This window comes from Microchirus variegatus (assembly GCF_963457635.1).
Source record: "Microchirus variegatus genome assembly, chromosome: 5".
In the NCBI taxonomy this organism is placed as follows: domain Eukaryota; kingdom Metazoa; phylum Chordata; class Actinopteri; order Pleuronectiformes; family Soleidae; genus Microchirus; species Microchirus variegatus.
The window spans coordinates 6,306,787-6,324,748 of NC_139806.1; the positions used below are offsets into that span (position 1 = coordinate 6,306,787).

The 17,962-nt window shown below is 41.5% G+C and overlaps 1 protein-coding gene across 1 annotated transcript in view; it reads right to left on the reverse strand.

Annotated features, from left to right (window-relative positions):
• Positions 1-2,434: 2,434 nt before the first annotated feature.
• The window catches only part of LOC310927588 (rho GTPase-activating protein 12-like), a 41,271-nt gene continuing 25,743 nt past the window's right edge, over positions 2,435-17,962 (reverse strand). The window contains exons 3-19 of the mRNA XM_083889909.1: positions 14,272-14,538; positions 12,864-13,067; positions 12,493-12,573; positions 11,790-11,918; positions 11,552-11,614; positions 10,353-10,427; positions 9,432-9,493; positions 9,135-9,216; positions 7,325-7,426; positions 7,005-7,103; positions 6,546-6,648; positions 5,778-5,897; positions 5,470-5,568; positions 4,760-4,837; positions 4,093-4,227; positions 3,066-3,171; positions 2,435-2,761 (exon numbers count right to left, since the gene is read on the reverse strand). Coding sequence (XP_083746035.1) covers positions 2,587-2,761; positions 3,066-3,171; positions 4,093-4,227; positions 4,760-4,837; positions 5,470-5,568; positions 5,778-5,897; positions 6,546-6,648; positions 7,005-7,103; positions 7,325-7,426; positions 9,135-9,216; positions 9,432-9,493; positions 10,353-10,427; positions 11,552-11,614; positions 11,790-11,918; positions 12,493-12,573; positions 12,864-13,067; positions 14,272-14,538 — 1,980 coding nt within the window. The 3' untranslated portion in view covers positions 2,435-2,586. The remainder of the gene's footprint in view (positions 2,762-3,065; positions 3,172-4,092; positions 4,228-4,759; positions 4,838-5,469; positions 5,569-5,777; positions 5,898-6,545; positions 6,649-7,004; positions 7,104-7,324; positions 7,427-9,134; positions 9,217-9,431; positions 9,494-10,352; positions 10,428-11,551; positions 11,615-11,789; positions 11,919-12,492; positions 12,574-12,863; positions 13,068-14,271; positions 14,539-17,962) is intronic.

Sequence of the window (17,962 nt, forward strand, 5' to 3'; positions counted from 1 at the left end):
GTTTTCCTTTCAGTGTTTAACTTTCAAAACCATATATTCAGATGTTTAGTGAAGATAAACCACACACCTTGAATACACACAAAGATAAAAGTCCACATATATAGAACGTGAACAGAAGGAAAACACTTCGTCTGAATAAGACTTTATTCAGGTCAAATCACCGGAGGAACGCGAGGTTGTCCCGACCTCATTTCTAAAAAAGGTGCAACCGCTTTAAAGTGGAGCGATTTACAATTAGGGCGGCACTTAAATGGAAAAAATGCAAGGCAAGCAAAACTCTTGTTGTGCCCACAGTGAAGGTTTAACACTATTCTGGGAGGAAGTAGGTAATAACAACAGCAGCGAAAGCAGCAGTTAACGTGAAGAAACAAGGTGTAAAGACTGTGCAATTCATAATAGATTCTAATGCAACGTTTTATTGTATTTTAACGTGTTTTTAATAGAATAAGATATGGTTTTATACTGTATTAAATGGACGCAGTCTTCTGTTTGCAAATATTCGTCTGATACAATGACAGTGACAGATTGTTTTGTTCATATCTGATGGTTTTTTCCTCAGGAGTGTGGGTTCAGGGCTATGTTCATGCTTCAAACTGTCCATTATAGGCCTTTAAAAGTCCAACTGGACGTGGCATCGATCATAACAATTTCAACTTATTTTTTTTGCCATTTGGAGATTTTTACAACCAGTAATTTCAGATATCAACCAAAAACAGTATATTAATGCACTCCAATTTCTCCTGTGGAAAAAAGACAATCAGGCAAACATATCATCCAAAAAAATCAGCATCATATATTCTAAAGAACCACACAGGCACTGCACTCTTAGAAATAAAAGCGCAAAGTAGAACCATATAAGGTTCTTCAGCTTGTCCTCATAGGAGAACCCTTTTAAAACCCTTTATTCAGGAAAGGGGTTTTAAAGGGTTCTCTGGATCAAAATGGTTCTTACTGGAACCATCAGTGTTACCAAGAACCCCTGAAAAACCCTTCATTCGGGAAAGGGTTTTTCAGAAGCAAATGGTTCCAGGTAGAACCTCAGCCCTTGTAGAAGAACCCTTTTGGAACCCTTATTTCTAAGAGTGTGGCCATAGAATCAAAAAAACACAAAGAATATGGCCTTCTATTAAAGGTCTTTATTCCAGTTTGATAAAGCCGACAGCATTTTCACTTTTGCAAACTCACATTCACAACCGTCCATGGACACGACTGACAGGTAAAAACCACCTCATCCACAGTTCATTACTTTAAACATCACGCCATTCTCTCCCTCATCATCTTATTTATTTAACACTCCAGGCAAATGGACTTATATTTATTTACTATTTGTACAACACGTCGTCAGTAAATTCATTCATCCATCCACCCGACCCCCCCCCACATGCACGCACACACACACACATACAAACACACATATACACTGTACAAATGTATCAATGGAGACACGTTCAAGGTTTGCTTTGGATCCACGAGAGGAGAAAAGCAACAACAGCTGAGTACCAGTGTTGGTTTTCAGGTTTATGTTCTGACCACGGTGAGATGATTTGTTCTTTAAAAAAAAAAAAAAAAGCCTAGAGGAGAAGGTAGAAGGCGACATGCCGATATATAATATATAATACACAGAGTTCTGCTGAAGGGATAGTTCAAGTTTTGTTGATGTGGTGCCGTCACACAGAGACCGAGACTGTGCCAAGAAGCAGCTTCAGGCTGACACAGAGCTTTATCTTTACTGTCAGACGGACTTTGACCGCTCACTCTCACACACACCATATAGAAACGGTTAATAGCCAAGTTTGTGTTTCTGTGATGTAAAATTGCTGATTTTCTCTATATGGTGCACGGAGAGAGCAGTTCAATAAAGTTTCCAGTAAGAAAAAGCCGTCTGACATCGAGATAAAGCGGCAAACTAAATATTCTTAAGATATCGTCGTTTATTAGGTGAAAATAAATCTTTCTTTCTGTGCCATGTTTTCAAAGCAAGCTCGCTGGGTTCTGTCAGAGCCTTTAAATCATCCCTTTAACCTGATGATGTCAAAAGAGCATCAGTCCAGTATATCAGAAGAGAAGGGGAGAAGAAGTGTACAATGTGTACAGAAAGATGACACAAGCCTCCACGTCCCTCCTCCTTGTTCTGCCTCCGTCTTCTTCCTCTCTTGGTGTCTACACTCTAAAACAAAGCTGGAATGCGTCATAACCCTCCAATACTGACACCTCCCGTGTGACGGAGGCTGCTGCTGAGCCTCCTCAGCGTGTTTGTGCAGTGGTTTGCTTCCGTGTTTGATTAAAATCCAGTGTCAGGACAGGAGGACGTCACAAACGCAGCGACAGAGGAAAAAGAGAAACTGAAAGTGCAACGAGTCAAAAATGTTTTGGTCGCTAGTTACGTTAAATCTACGTTTTGGTTCCCGTGACGTTTTTCGGTTTGGAGAAGCCGCTGCCCACAGGTCGGTTTGAGATAAAGACGAAAGCCAACAACAAACGAGCAGAACCGGGTTTTGTGTTTTCATGCCGCGTTAAGGAAAAGCTCTGCATTTGGAGAGGAAAATAGAACACGTAGCTCTGATCCTCTGTCGCCTGCCTCCTGGTCTACCTGCCGAAAAAGTTCTCGTACTCCATCAGCGTCAGCTCCACTATCTGGTTCTGGTAGACCATGTGGACGGCCATGTTCCAGGTCTCCGTCTCAGGCCGCAGCAGCGTCGGCCCGAACACGATGGCCATGCTTTGAGTGGTCATGCGGTTCTCTTCGCCGTGTTCAATCACCCTGGAGTACAGACAAGATTAGATTATTTTAGGTATCTATACTGACCAAAAAAAGTTATTTTGTAACATTGACACAAATAAATATTACAATTTACATCATACATATTCAGGAACTAACCTTTAACACTACTTTAATTACAAACAATAGCAGTTTAAAGCAGATTTAGCCTTTTATTCAACTATGTGTCGCTGACAGACAGCTGATAAAACCAGTACATCTCTACTTTACACATTTTCTTATAAGTGTAAAGTAAAGTTTTCTTTGTCCATGTATGGATGAATAAAAAACACAGTGTTTTTCTTACTTCCTCATGTGTTTGAAGAGAGCCTGCATGGTGTCATGGTTTGGTTTGGGCAGTTGTTTGATCAGGTTTTTGATGGACTGAACGCGCTGCTTGTAGTCCGAGATCTCTGTTGAATAAAACAAAACAAAAAAAAGTATTAAAGCCTGGTAGAAACCATTTCACTGATACTATACTGGTGTTAAAGGTCCCAGACAAACTTAATAGTACTTCATCTTTATGTAAGTGCTTTCATAAATGGGGTTTAGGGATCTCTGGGGTGCTTTTGAATTTTACTTTTTCCAACAATAATATAAAAGAGGTAAAGGATATTTTCTAATTAGCTACAGTATCTCCCAGTATTGTTTAAATGGCAGCAGTAAATGCTTCCGTTATCTGTGACATACTTAAGGCCACATTATACTTCTCCGACTGCGTAATGCGTTATCCGACTGCGTCACCACGGAGACGACTCGAGCCTTCATACTTCTGCGTCGTGGTGACGGACACGCGCTGCAATTTCCCGCCCGATCAGTAGGGGTCGCTGCGCAAGGTTGTTGTGCTTCTGGCTACAGTGATGCAATGGCGTCGAGAGAAAAAGAGAGAGAAAGACTGTTGTTGTTGAAACAGTGGCCGTTTCTCACTTTTCTGTGTGACGGAACGCAGTTTTAAGATAATTTGAGGCGAAAAATTAGCCATTTAGAGTCTAAACATGTGTTGTGTGTGTTAAGATATGACGTATTTATAGTTTGGCAGCGACGTTATCGGCGGGGATGAGCTCCGCCTCTGTGGACGCTCGGTGCGCACTGTGAGCCGGCACAGAGCAGCATTGTTATCTCGGCCTGTCCTGAGGACCAATCGCAGATCTTGCCGTCTCCGTTGTCCCTTGACGGAGTGACGGACACTTAAAAAAATATTTCGTGCAGACGGAGACGACGCAGAGGCTCTTCGACAGGCTCTGCGTCGATGCAGAGTCTTTACGCAGGAGTATAAATTGGGCTTTAGTGTGAACTGAATGTGTTGCTGAGTGAGTGCAGGGTGCAGCACATACTGATGGCATTGACAAAGTCATGGAAGAGAGTGTAGGTGAAGAGCGGCTCGGGCAGCTCTCTGAAGTACATCTTTAAAGCTCCTGCGGTCACGTGGATGTCCTCCCACTTCCCGTCTGACAGGCTCACTTTCTCATCTGGACACACACACACACACTCTTCAGTTAAAACACTGTTTAAGAAAGTCAAGTAAACCAAGGGATTACAGAAAAACAACTTCATTGTTCACTCATTCACCGTCTCCCACTTTAACCTCAGGGCCAGCACACAGAGACAAATAACCATTTGCTTCCACATTCAGACCTACAGTCAATTTAGAGTCACCAATTTGGACTGTGGGAGGAAGCTCAAGTACCCAGAAAACCCCCCACACACACACACGGACAACATAAAAACTCCACACAGAAAGAAAGAACTCATTCAACTTGGGTATGGATCAAAGGAGTAAGATTAGACCTTATATATATGTATATAAATCACTTTCATGTGAGATAAGAAGAAAAATAAGTTGTTTTTAATGTATTTCTCACTGAAACTTAGTCAGTTATGTCAGTATATGTGTCTATATCAAATAATCATTTATCCACAATCAAGACTGCAATTCGATCATCTGCATTGTTCAGCTGACAGGTTAACAGAGCAAAGCAGCGTTAGCGCACATCGACTTACCGTGATTGACGGCAAATCGTAGCTTTTGTATGACGGCCAGATTTCCACTGACTCTGTACAGCCCGTCTACATGCAGACCTGCAGGGCATGATGGGAGAAAAAACACCAGTTAGCTAGGAGACATCTAGAAATGATTTGCTTTGAGGACCAGAATAGTTTAATCCTCCAAACATATATACCAGTGCTGGGCATGTTAACGGTGGCAACGTTAATGCATTACGCGTTTCCACGGCGACTGACCGGAAAAAGACGCTTGTGACGTAATGTTTACGTGACTCCAGATCATTAAAATGAGTCTCTAAAGTAACGTTAAACTTTAAAAACAGAGGCACACATAAGCAGTATACAGGTACGCTGGTTATTAGTAGCGCTGCTTCTTTCGTTTAATAAACAGACCGCTCCAGTTCGACTGTAGGCGTGCTAAAGGAGCTAACAGAGCTAACTGGTAAACAGTGCCTGAACTCCAGTGCCACAGCACGTAAACAGACACTGTTAACGTGCCAGCACTATATACTGTAGGACATATTTGTGTATTTATACTACTTTACAACTTGTTAGGTGAGTTAACAGCTTATCAAACATTAGCTGTATAATCATGTAACAGTAAACCACTCCCATCTTTTACTACAGGCACATTCACAGAAACTAGAAACCTTTCCTCCTCACGCAGTTGTGATGGTAAAGACACACACACACATATGTAGACTCACCACTGTTCTCCACATGGTCGATGCACATCCTTACAAAGTATGGCACCGTGCTGCTCTCCCTTTGACACAAACTGGACAAACTGCAGCCAAACACCTGATCTGAAGACACAGAATAACAAAGACGGCGTCACAAACAGTCCAAGGTCCAATTTATTAGATTTAGCTTAGAATCAGGAAAATCACCTGAATCTAAAAATTCAGAATCACTACTTTCACTTGACAGCAACATTTTTCACAAGCGACTCGTATAAATGTATGAAACTTAAAATGATGGTGTTTTAGTCAAAGTCATTGATTTTCCCCATTACCTTTGATGTATCCCTTGTCTCTGACGGCCTGCAGTGTCGGACGGCGGATGAGGAACTTCTTCAGCTTGTGTCTGGTCTTCTTGTTGTCGGAGGAGTCCATGCTGGTGGAGTTCTTCATGGCTGCGGAGGAAAAAGGAGACGTGAAAGCGTTGTCCATGACTCGTCTCAGCACGCTGACCGCCATGACGGCTGCTCGGTGTTGTGAGGAATTAAACTGATAAAAGCAGCAGTTTTATAGAGCGGGTGATACTGATACGTCATCGAGCTGTTTTTGTACTTTGAGCTTTCGATATGAGAGGCAGAATCTGTCCTACAGTCATAATTTTCCACTTTAAATCTTAATAATCAGCTTCACCTTAGTTTTTAAAGGTGCATTATGTAATAAATCTAAAGCAACTGGCCATAAAATCCTCCTAATATGTCACAGAGACTCAGGAATAATGTTCATATAACAAACTGAACTCACCAACAACAACAGTACAGACAAAACATTTGCATTAAAAAATATATTTTGCAGACTGCAAATCATGTTTTGGCATGTGGCGCCACCTACCGCCATCTACCAATCATTGCAGTCAGTAAAGTCTCAGCTGCCGAGCAACCACGGGTTGACAGTTACGTCAGAAAACGAAACCTAAAAGACCTCGGTATTTTGAATTTGAATGTAGTAACTGTTTTTGGCCACATTCTTACATATGGCACCTTTAAGTAGTGTTTAAAAACATAATGTAATGACACAAGTTATAAAGAGCCATAAAGAGCACAGACCTCTGCCTTTCTTCGAGTCTCGATGGTCTTTTTCCTTGTCATTTTTCTCAGAACCAGGAGACTCGGGCATGTCCTCCTCGATGGCCTCGTCAGACTCACAAGCCTAAAAACACAAACAAGACGCTGCTGATGTAAAGACATTCACATGCTACATAAAAACAACAAAGTACGGCTCCATTTTGCAAGAACAATGTTAACGGTTAACTTGCAGTAAGTTTTTAAAGTCGAATCCATTTGATTTCCCTTTTATTTAATACATGAATGTGTTGAAGTAACTTTGGCTAATATAAACTAGACTAAGTCTTTTCACCAGTAAACATCACGCACCACGATCTTGCATGCTCCATCTACTTGTTATTTAATGCTGAACAACAAATCTTTGACCTTCATTTTCCTGAACATAAACGAACTCTGGGAGTTTCTCAGACGGAGTAGAGCGGAGAAAGTGTTGTTCCTTACGTGGGTGCTGATGGTGTCCTGCAGCGCTCTGAACCAGTCAGAGGAGACGTTTTCATTTTCTGACTGGATCAGCAGGTCTGTTCCCTGCCGAGTCTTCAGCTGCAGATAGGATTCACACACACAAACAACATTTTGCTTTCGGAAAACATTTTTATTTCTTCATATTGTGCACGACTCGTAAAGTAAAGATCTTTACTGATTTATGAAACTTTGTTTTTCTTTGTATGTAGGACCTTTTTGCACTTTGAAGTCGTTTTTCAAAGAAAAACAACAAGCAAAAGATCAGAGAGCATGCGAATGTGAAGTGAGCTCTGTCCCACCTCTAAAACGTGCTTCTTGCTGGATTTGTCCTTGGAGGCCCATTCCACTGAGCCGCCCTTCAGATCCACAGTGAACTCGGGTTTGGACTGGTTTCCTCCGAACTGGGAGAAAGAGAGAGGAGAAAAGAATCCAAACATGTCACATGTCTGACTCATGACCATTGTGAGAAAATATAAAGCTGTAGTCTTATGGCTCTGGCTTTCTCTGTTGTTGTAGTGCTGAACCGTTGAATACAAACAAATAACACTCAAACCATCATCAAAAGACTCTGTGTTTCTCAGTACAATGGTGTTTAGATCTCGCTTCACCTGCCGACATTCTCACGCTGCACACAGGAAACGATTTGTTTTTTTTATCATCAAGACAGATGGAGGCAATAGCAACAGTGTGCTAGTAAAGCGAACCGTCTGCAAACAGACTTCTAGCCCTCACTTGCTCCTGCTCTGCTGCTGTATATACTCAAACACTCCCTTAGTCAGGTATTATTGCTCGATGGAGCCCGTTTACAGGTGAAGGACACATTATCTTTCTATGTATGAAGCTTTAACAGAGGCAGAATAATAAACAAATCAGACTGCGGCTTTAACCGAGAAGCCCAACAACTGACAAACCCATTTGTTCTATACAGCGTAGTTGGCAGTTCATCAAAACCACCAACTGCAACCACTAACAGGCTCTGATTCAGCGGTGTTGTGTTGTGATGATTTCAGAGGGTGCATTTTGTGCTCCTCAATTACAGCCATAAGTGATTTTGTGCTGTTGACTTATATAAAGGGGGGTGAATAAAAAAAAAAACAGGAACACCTTAAAGGATGAAAACGACCCAGTTCAGTTATATCAACACTTCTGTCAAGCAAAACCTGATCATTATAGCTTTGCCAAGTGAGCTTATATTGTTCAATTCCTTCATTTCTCGAGCCTCTCTTATTGTTTTAGAATGCTGGGTTAAAGGAAAAGTCACCATTTATTTTACCCTCGACAGCTCATTTTTTTGCAGTAAAGACTGTGTGTGTGTGTGTGTGTGTGTTCCAGCCTACACACATGCACATAACTAAAAACAGAAAGGAATCCTGCCTGTGTGCCATGCTCTGTCCATGTAACAAGAAGCATGACAGCAGACCTCCATCTGAACTTCCTCAATTCTCCCGACTGAATCCATTTTAAAAAACTCTGTCGTCCGTGTTGTCAACCCTTTGCCTCGATGTGACTGATAACAGAGGGGTCTGAGGGGGGTCAGAGCACGACAGACAGGACAGATGTGTCATGCAGGAAAGGAGGTGGCGGACAAGTAGAGAAGCACACGTAAGGAAGGAGGAAGCACATACAGAGGAGGCTTGAGGGAGCCCAGTGCAGCCATGGCAGACAGCAGGATGCTTCTTAGCAGACGGCCTCCAATTACTCAACAGTGACAGGAGAAATTCAGGGAAGGAGCCACTGTGATAGTATGACTGCGTGAAGGGATGAAGGAGGAGGCAGTGAAGAAAACAGAGAGTGAGGGATGGAGGCATGGAAAGAGAAGGAAGAAGACATTTAACTTCCCTGTAATGACCTTATAATAAGCTTTTCTTTTTAGGAAGTGCATTGACAAACGAAACACCACCCTCTTTACAGAGCCTGGTTGAGATTATCAGACTAAACAACAACAGCGCAGAGATGAAACAGACTTGTCCTTGGCCTCACTTTTCAATGCCTGAATGACTGAGGAGAACTCTTCTTTTGTTAGCACTGTACCTACGTCTAGACATGCAGACTGAATCACTAACGTGATGAGGAAGGAATATTTTTTTTTTCTTCGTTTCTATCACTCACCCAGCTGCTTCCACCTCCTTGTCCTTTGGCAAACAGCAGTATGGATCCTTGGAGAACTGTCCAAGAGGAGGTCCAGTTCTTCCTGCAGCAGAAAGTTCATGAATCAAATGTGTACTTTTCCTTTAAGTATACCAATTTTCATGAGATATTTAAGAATTCAGACAACTTTAGGCAAATAAATAATTAATTTAATCCAAAAACTGAAACAAACATCGCCAAATGAGCAGAAGGGCACATACCGTTACACCCCTACTCAATTAGACGCAGCAAAAGTGTCAGGAGTCAACAGTTACTCACCGTACTTTTTTTCCATGCTCTGTGATTTTTGTCACATTCAGAACCCCACACTTTTCAGACGGCTGGAGAAAAGAATATAACAACAAGCATTAAAGCACCACAAAAGAAAACAGCACTTTACAGAGACTTTACAGAGACACAGCAGGATCGCAGAGGACAAAGCTGCTGTCAAAGCTTAATACCGGTGAACAATAAGTAAAACGCCACCACCAGCACCACAAAACACCCTGCCACCAGAAGAACCACTCCTCAGAAAAGGCAAGTGGACTGGAGAGTGTATACCGATGTCAAAGTACATTAAATGTAATTATCCTATCAGAGCTGCATTTAGCCAATGATTGTTTGCCTTTTCTGATCACGACACAGATTCCCAGAAACCCATATAATGACATAAATGTCTCTTAACGACATAAAGCACCGGTGTGATTTGACCTATCCTACTTGTTTCTACACAGACTCCAGTTAATTCAGGTTTCTTAAAGGAATAAGTGTAAGGATAATCAGTGTGTTATGTACAGTAGACACTGCCTGTTTGGGGAGGAGGACAGGAAATGTGTAGGTAATTTATGGAATATTCTGATGCGAAAAGGGTATTATTTTCAGTGGGTTACCATGCTGTCAGACTGCAATTTTACAGTATAACGCAAACAATTTATCTGGTGGCTACACATCTGCACTACTGCGTTAATGCATGTAAGAATAGGATGAATGTTCCTCTCCAAACAGGCAGTCAAATGTGGTCTAATGTATGTAACACACAAACGAGGCATAGGAACCTGAACTATCTCTTGAACCATTTCCCAGACCAGTGTCAGAAACCCTGCAACAAGTGTCACTGCCTGTAACTCAGGGACCTGAGTTGAATAAATCTGTGCAGGACAGAGACTGGTGGGTGAGGTGAGGTCAGGGGTGAGTACTAACAGAGTCAGGGGGCTTTGGAGACGAAGGGCAGGAGTCAGAGTCAGGAGAGGAGGGTATGGGGCCCAGAGGTGCGTCCTAGTGAGGAGACAGGAATGGACAAAAAAAACAAAAGAAAAAGAAAAACAAACACATGAGGTAACAACAAAGTGTTAATGAGACGATGATGTGAGATTAATAAAGACAAAGACAAGTGTGATTAGCGCTGAGATGATGATGATGATAGTGATTTCCAGGAGTAGTTAATGGATTATTAATCAGATTTGTGAAGGTTCATGCATTTTAAAAAGTACCATGTGTTTTATATGCGTGCAATTATTTAAGAATGATTCAATCACTGTGGTCAAACTCTTTAAAGCTGCAGTACGCAGGTTCATGGTTCCCACTCTTTTCTTCAAATCATTCTCCAGGGTATTTTCAGCTCCATCTACGGCTATAACTTCTCTATGAAATGATCTCTCACACAAAAATGATCATAGAATAACGCAAACGCATGTACGCGTGTAGCTCCTGATTAGCATAACCAACTTAGCCATCTTTTATAAATGTATGGTTATTGTTTACTTGTACTTATTTGCTCTGCTATGTCAATATTTTATTTCTAATAATTAAATGAATATATTTTATGTCTTTATCACTATAATATGGAGTTAAAATATTTTATACTTTTGTGTGCATTATTTTATCGATTTTTGCCAAGTGCATTTTTACTTTATTTCCTATGTTGTTTTTATTTTTCAGGCAAATTGCAAATCGCTTAATACAGCATTTGATTTGTTTGAAAGGTGCTTTTAGTGACACGTTAATTCAGCACAGCTGGGAAGAAGAATGGCCACTAGGAGGCGCCCTGTCCCTCATTGTCACAATCTTTGTTGTGTAATTGTTAAAGAGAGCCAGATTTCCTCAAGGCAAGGAGTCTAGAGGAGGTGCAAAAGTCTCCTATCATTGTTTACATTAAGCTGAAATGTAAACAACAACAAAAAGAGACAAAGTTTATGATTGATTGTCCAATTTTTAAGTGAAATAATTATATATATAAAAAATCTGGTTCAATCAACTCAAGAGAAACATGCAAGAAAAAAAAGTGATTCAACACGAGGATGAGAGTGTAATTATGATTCATGTGTTGTGATCGTCCGATTGTCTGTCTCTTAAGGATTAAAGGATAAGACGGTGATTTGTCGGTATGACGGACGACTGACTTTGTGTTTGTACGGGTGTAGGCGGGCAGAGGCTGCGCGGAAACGTCTGGATTTTAACAGCCGCTGCAACTGAAACTGCTGACTTAACAACATGTCGCCATTGAACACAACAGATAACGGCAACACGGCACATTACGTATAACGGATTGATGTTAGAAATAGGTTTAAACATATACTCTTTAGGGGAGTTTGCTGTTCAAATATTAGCGCATAGTTAGCGTTGATGAGGGTATCAGACCTTGTCCATTGGCTCTTCCACGTGGGAACTGTGTCTCCACTTGGTCAGGACGATGGGCTCCAAGTGTCTCCTGTCCAGACTGCGGGTTTTTGGAGCGTCTCCAGAAGGCTGGGGAGGGGAGACATTGTACTGAAAGAAGGAAACGGGGGGAATCACAAAGCATAAGCACTCAGTAATCTTTTTTTTCCTGAATTAAACTGGATAAAACAAGTTTGAGCTGATGTTTGGTGCCTTAATCTGACTCAAGTTTTAATTTTGTCAAAAATACATATTCTGTTCATGAATAATAATTGCAATGTGGGTAAACAAAGTGTGCTGTGTGTATATATCATCTTAAAATACGGGGGATTATATGATATATATTTTATTTTACTAGGAAGTCAAATTGAAAATCTAATCTTAAAATATAACTAATACAACTAACTATTATTGACAAGAAAACTGATACAAAAACCCTCAATATAATAAAAAAAATGCTGTGTTTGTCTATCAACGAGTCGAAGAAAATAAGCCATTTAAAATTGTGGAGAAAATTTTTTTTTTGGGTACTGAGCAACTTATAATAACAAAATAACTAACAAATGAATCAAAGTTCTTGTTTTTTTTTGTAGGTTGATAACTTGACATGAAAACAACAATTTCTCACAAAACAGCATTTATTCAGTAATTAGGTGAATTTGACTATTCTTATGAAGTATTTTACCTTCGGCAGCTCCCATTCTGACCTGGAACCATCAGCGCTGTAGTAATAAGGTCGGCCCTGTTCATCAACGTGTTTTAACCACTGGTGACACACATGCAGTAAAACCAACATTAAACACTAAACCTTTACATCATTTATCATGTGAGGTTAAACCTTAAAAGTTGCTGATATCACTGAGCTTTATGAGAGCTTAACGTTCTGTAGTGTCAACATTTCTCCGGTGATGGTAATAGCTCACTGTCCAATCAGTGCAAGAAGGAAATATAGGAGTCGAAAATCCCCACAATCAACGTGAACTCCATTAATTCTTTTCTGTCCCCTGAAAACACCAAAGTCAGAGGCAGAAGCTGAGCGCAGTGCAGCGAGTGTACCTTCTCGTTAGTATGGTCGCTGACGTACAGCCTGTGGCCGTGCTCGTCCATCTCCTCCGACCAACCGCGCGGCGGCGAGCCGTACTGACTGTCAGACTGGCTAGAGTAGGTACTGAAGCAGGTGTCCTCCGATGACAGAGGCTTAACACTCGATGACAGCGAGAGGAGGGGGAGGAAAGAAGGCGAGAGCGAGAGAGGAGTAGTCTAGCATAAGTGTAAAGAGAGAGAGAGAGAGACAGAAGAGACAGGGCATCTTTCACCGTTATGTTATCAAGGAGAATAAGCAGTCATGCACCCACAACCAGTACACCATGAGATTTGAGATTTTACAGAGCAGAAAACCAGAAAACCCATAAGAAAAACAATGACATTCATTCTGGACTGTGTAAATCTCGAGGTGGCTGCTAGTTGGTACAGTGTGACACACAGTTAACCGAGTGACAGTGGGAGCTTTTCACCTGTAGGTGGCAGTGTGGTGCATTGTGCATGTATTGGAAGAATTGGGAAGAAAATGAGAGGTGACCACCTCATGATTCAGACTGGTATGTGTCAGTGTTCTGTGTGTGTGTGAGTGAGCACATGAAATAATCTTTCACTTAGTCATAATTGTCAATGGCTGTTGATCAAATAAGTCTATAAATAAATTGTGATACTGCCCTGTGCAATTTCCAAAATAAAAAGTCTACTTGTATCTACATGTGTGTTTTTTTGGTGTTGATATAGCATACATTTTCTCTGACATGGATATTGCCTAAACTTAACTCATTAACTAACTTATATGCAGCTTTTTTGTTGATTTAAAATCTATCTGCGGTTAAATATATACAGGTGCCAAAAGTGTAGGTGGACTTCAATACTGCGTGGGTGGACTATACTATTATCTGTTGTTGTGTACATGGTTAGACCTCCCGTTTTGCAGTAAAAATGCGTGTTTTCTAGATTTTTAATGACATGGATCTTCACGTGCAGTGTACTGCCGTTTCTAGTTTTTAGTGAGGTTGTACTCGTCTCCTTTTCACTTCAAGAAACTGGTAACTTGAGCCTTGGTTATAGTTCAATGCCGAAAGATTCGCACACTGTCTAAAACTAAGCAACCTCCTCTGTTTATTTAAGGTACTGAAAAAAAAGTGCCAAACTGACCCTCTCAAAACAGTGATGTTTTGATGATTCAAGATCTTTAGATCGTGAGAATGGCTTCTTGCGAATATATTGTGTTCATTTCTGATGATGTGCATAGTTAACAGCAGTCAAATCCCTTGGCTTAGTGCTTTCATACCACTCGGGCTAAGTAGAATGTACTCGTCATAAAGCTCGGGAGTGTTTTAAGTCATGTCACTGGAACCTTTTCATAAACAGACGACAAAATAATGTGTTTTGTAGAACCCTCCGTACGGGGCATGTTCCGTACCTCAGAGCTCTCTCCTGCGCTGTGGTTTTCTCCTCGGGAGTTGCCGCTACTTGTGTCCCTGGCTCGGGGCGGCTTCCAGGTCCTCTCTTGGGTGGCGCGGTTGCAGTAGAAGTACCTGCCACTCTGGTCCTTGTAACTCTCCCAGTCGCCCAAAGTCTGAATGGGGGAGCCTGAAGGCAGAGGGGGCAGGAGTGCCTGGCTGATTTTCAGCTCCTTGAGGTTGGTGTAGATGGGCGAGTCACCGTGGCCATGGCCTGACGAAGACACCTAATGGAGGGAGAGAGAAGCATAGAAAGCAAGAGGTAAAACAGTGAATCATTTGTGACAGGATTTCACTTTGTCACAGGGGTGGACGATATCAATTCCACAGTTTTATCCCATCTGTTTTTCACACCAGTGGTGTTTAAAACAATCCGGGCTCAGGAGCAGTGGGCAGCGCTTATCTGTGCCCAGGAAGCAATCACATACACACCCCTCGTCAGGTAAAAGATCCTGGAAAGTCCCATCTTTCAGTGTGTAAACTCAAACGGCTGTACACCTTCATACAAAACACCTGTCAACATCCCTCAGCACCGACATCAAACCTCCGTGCCGTTAAAGCCGTGTTCCCACTGAGCTGAAAACATATTAAATGGCAGAATCTTTGACAGCAAATGTTTGTGCAGGGCAGTGAGTGGCACAGGAACTTAAAATGTCAAATAAGCTGACATAAACTGTGGCTGACCACCGAGGAGCAGAAAACTGAGTGAATCTGAAGAAGGAGCACAGGAGATAGGAAGGAAGGGTTGCTCTTATATAAGTGAGAGTGGCAGATAAGGTAAAAATAGGGAAGTAAAACTGACTATGAAGACGCATCCTGGACAAAATGAGGACATTATGTCCAGATTCATTCTCAGAGCTGTAAAGAAAGGGAACTGTGGAAATCAGGAAACATATTTAAATATTTAAGTAAACATCCTTATCTAACCTCTAATCTTCTACGTGAGCTGATAAAGCATGATACTATTGACCAGTGAAAACAAAATTACTCCACCAACATTCCCGGAGTGAAGATTCAAACCCCTGACGGATGATTGAGCCAGTAAATGGATGACTTGTCATGTTTATTTCATGCTGGTTTTTACAAAGAAGCTGCCAGTCTGCAGAGCACAAAAAGAGTCGACAGGTTCATAAATAATGCCGTGACCTGGAGGGCATTTAACGTTGGCTCTGTGATGCTTTTATTGCACAGGGATCAATAGGGATGAAATATACAGGAGCCCGGTGAACAGCTGGAGGTTCACATGACAATACACATGAATATTCAGCAGATGAGAAGAAGCCGGTGAAGTCTGCTCAATACCACAGCGTGAAGAAATTACAAAACGCTAATAAATATACTATTGTTTCAACCTGCATTTATTAGAAAGAGATTGGATGGAAAGGTAAGACGACAACAGGGAACCTCTCCATTGAGGCAAACCCAGACCTCCAAAGTCTGCCATTATCAAAAAGCACTTTCTTTTTTGAAGTTTTTAAGTGGAGCCCAAACAATTGCACATATAAATCAAATATTACCTCCATGATTGAGCAGCTAGTGAACACATCATCCTCTTCATGGGCCAAGATTGCCCTTAGAAAACTTTTCCTCAGACGGATCATTGCAAAAAATGTTTGTCCCGGTTTGATATTTGCAGCTTGAGCGGTGCCGTCAGTCGGCGTTCGAGCCTGGCGACGCTGTTCTGTGGTTTTCCTGCTCACATGTGATTCAGTGCATGAATCCGTCAAAGAGGAAGTCCCGATATTCAATGGACCGTTAAAAGCCAGTTGAGGTCGTATCCCACCTCAGTGTCTGGCACAAAATCACATTTCACATTGCTTGTATAGTATTGTATGATTTTGGACTGTCCCTGATGAGAAATTACCAATGTTAAATGCTTGTGGTGATTTTTTTTTGGTTTTGGGTCCTAATTGTGCACTTTGCTGTAACATGCAATCTTTTGTGATGTCTGAGGACACTGCGCTGACTCCTGTATCTTCACCGACAGTGAGAAACAATTGCACTTGGAATGCAGCAGTGTGGATTATGTTCTGTAACAGCCGTCATTATGTATAGCTAAAGGCTGCTCAGGGTGGCTCATTAAAAATGGACGGTATGTCTCTGTGAAAGCAGCAGCATATTCCTGAGCAGCTGGTGTTGGACATCTGGTGCGAACAGACTGACCGCCTAATCAATACTGAGCTCTCAGATCAATGACCCGCAGTGGAACATAGATACGTTGACCTCTCGTTCTGAGGAAGATGCCCTCTTGGATAGTACACCGTGCTTAAAGGAAAAAGGTCGGCGACTGGACAAGTGTCATGGTGTGTGACAGTGTCATGTAATTAAATACAAGATGTGCTCCCTGTTTCTCATCTTCTCAAATCTTTTCTTTCCGTTTCTTTCTGGATGTTTTCAAACAAAACATTTGAGAACATCCTCATTTCCAAGGTTTGGGAAACACTGATCAACATGTTTTGACATTGTATGGACCAAACAAAGTAATAAAGTAAGACAGATTCAACGATAAACTGATATGTTTTAGGTTTTGCCTGCCGTCCACTTTGCTGTGCAGTTTTCCAGCATCTTAAATGGAAAAATGTGGGCAGAAATAAAGACCTTTGAGGACAGCGGTTATAGCGTTGACATTTTGACTGGTGCCAATCAGTTATGAGCTGTTATTTTCTTTTGTTTCTGTGTTGTCTTTGTTTTAAGTTAAAACATTATCAATAAAAAACACAAGTCAGTCTCAAACCACATGTGCTTTCTCAGGAACAGAATTAACAAGGAGAAGATCATCATCGACTCAGTCCTTTAGATGGCACCCTGACGACAAGTTTGTGAAGTTACAGAGCAAAAGACAAGCCATGAAGAAGAAGGAGGAGGAGGAGGAGGAGGAGGAGGAGGAGGAGGAGGAGCCACACCTCCTCTCTCCTCCCCTTTTCACTTTGACACAGATGAACCTGCTCTGCTGCATACCACAGGGAGACGGGAACACCAAACAGACACACAAGCAATATACAGACACTGGGATCCAAACCTTTAAATTCAGGTTAGACCAACACATACATGCACACGTGCAAGCTCACACACATGCTCAGACATGCTCACACACACACGCACACACACCCACAAACGTTAAAATGCACGGTAAAAACACAAACAACCTCCTCCTATTTCCTTGTGTGTTCAAATGCTATTTTCACTGGGACATGAAGCTATTCCTCTGAGGACACTGCGCTGAGTCAACTTCATTTGGACAGCCTAAACAAAGCTGTGTAACCTTGACCATAATCAGTTAATGTCCAACTCTCACAATAACCTAACCACAATTCAAATATTAACCTTAAACTTCACCAATTCTTCAGGAATGAGGCTTTGGTGCTGAAAACAGATCAGTGTTTATGCCAGAAAACATCTTGGAGAGGCAACAAATACAAGTAGAAACACACACAGTCATAGTGAGTGTGTTAGGGCGGAGCCTACACCCATCATCTCTCCCTTTCTGTGGTCAGCAGCATGTGTTATAACTCAAATAGGAAATATTTCTTAATATTCCCCCTTTTGGTGACGACGAAAAAATAATCAGACTTTTACTCAATGATTTCATTCAATGACATATTTGAAAAAAACAAAAAAATATTAGTCAATGATTGAAATAATCCTAAATTG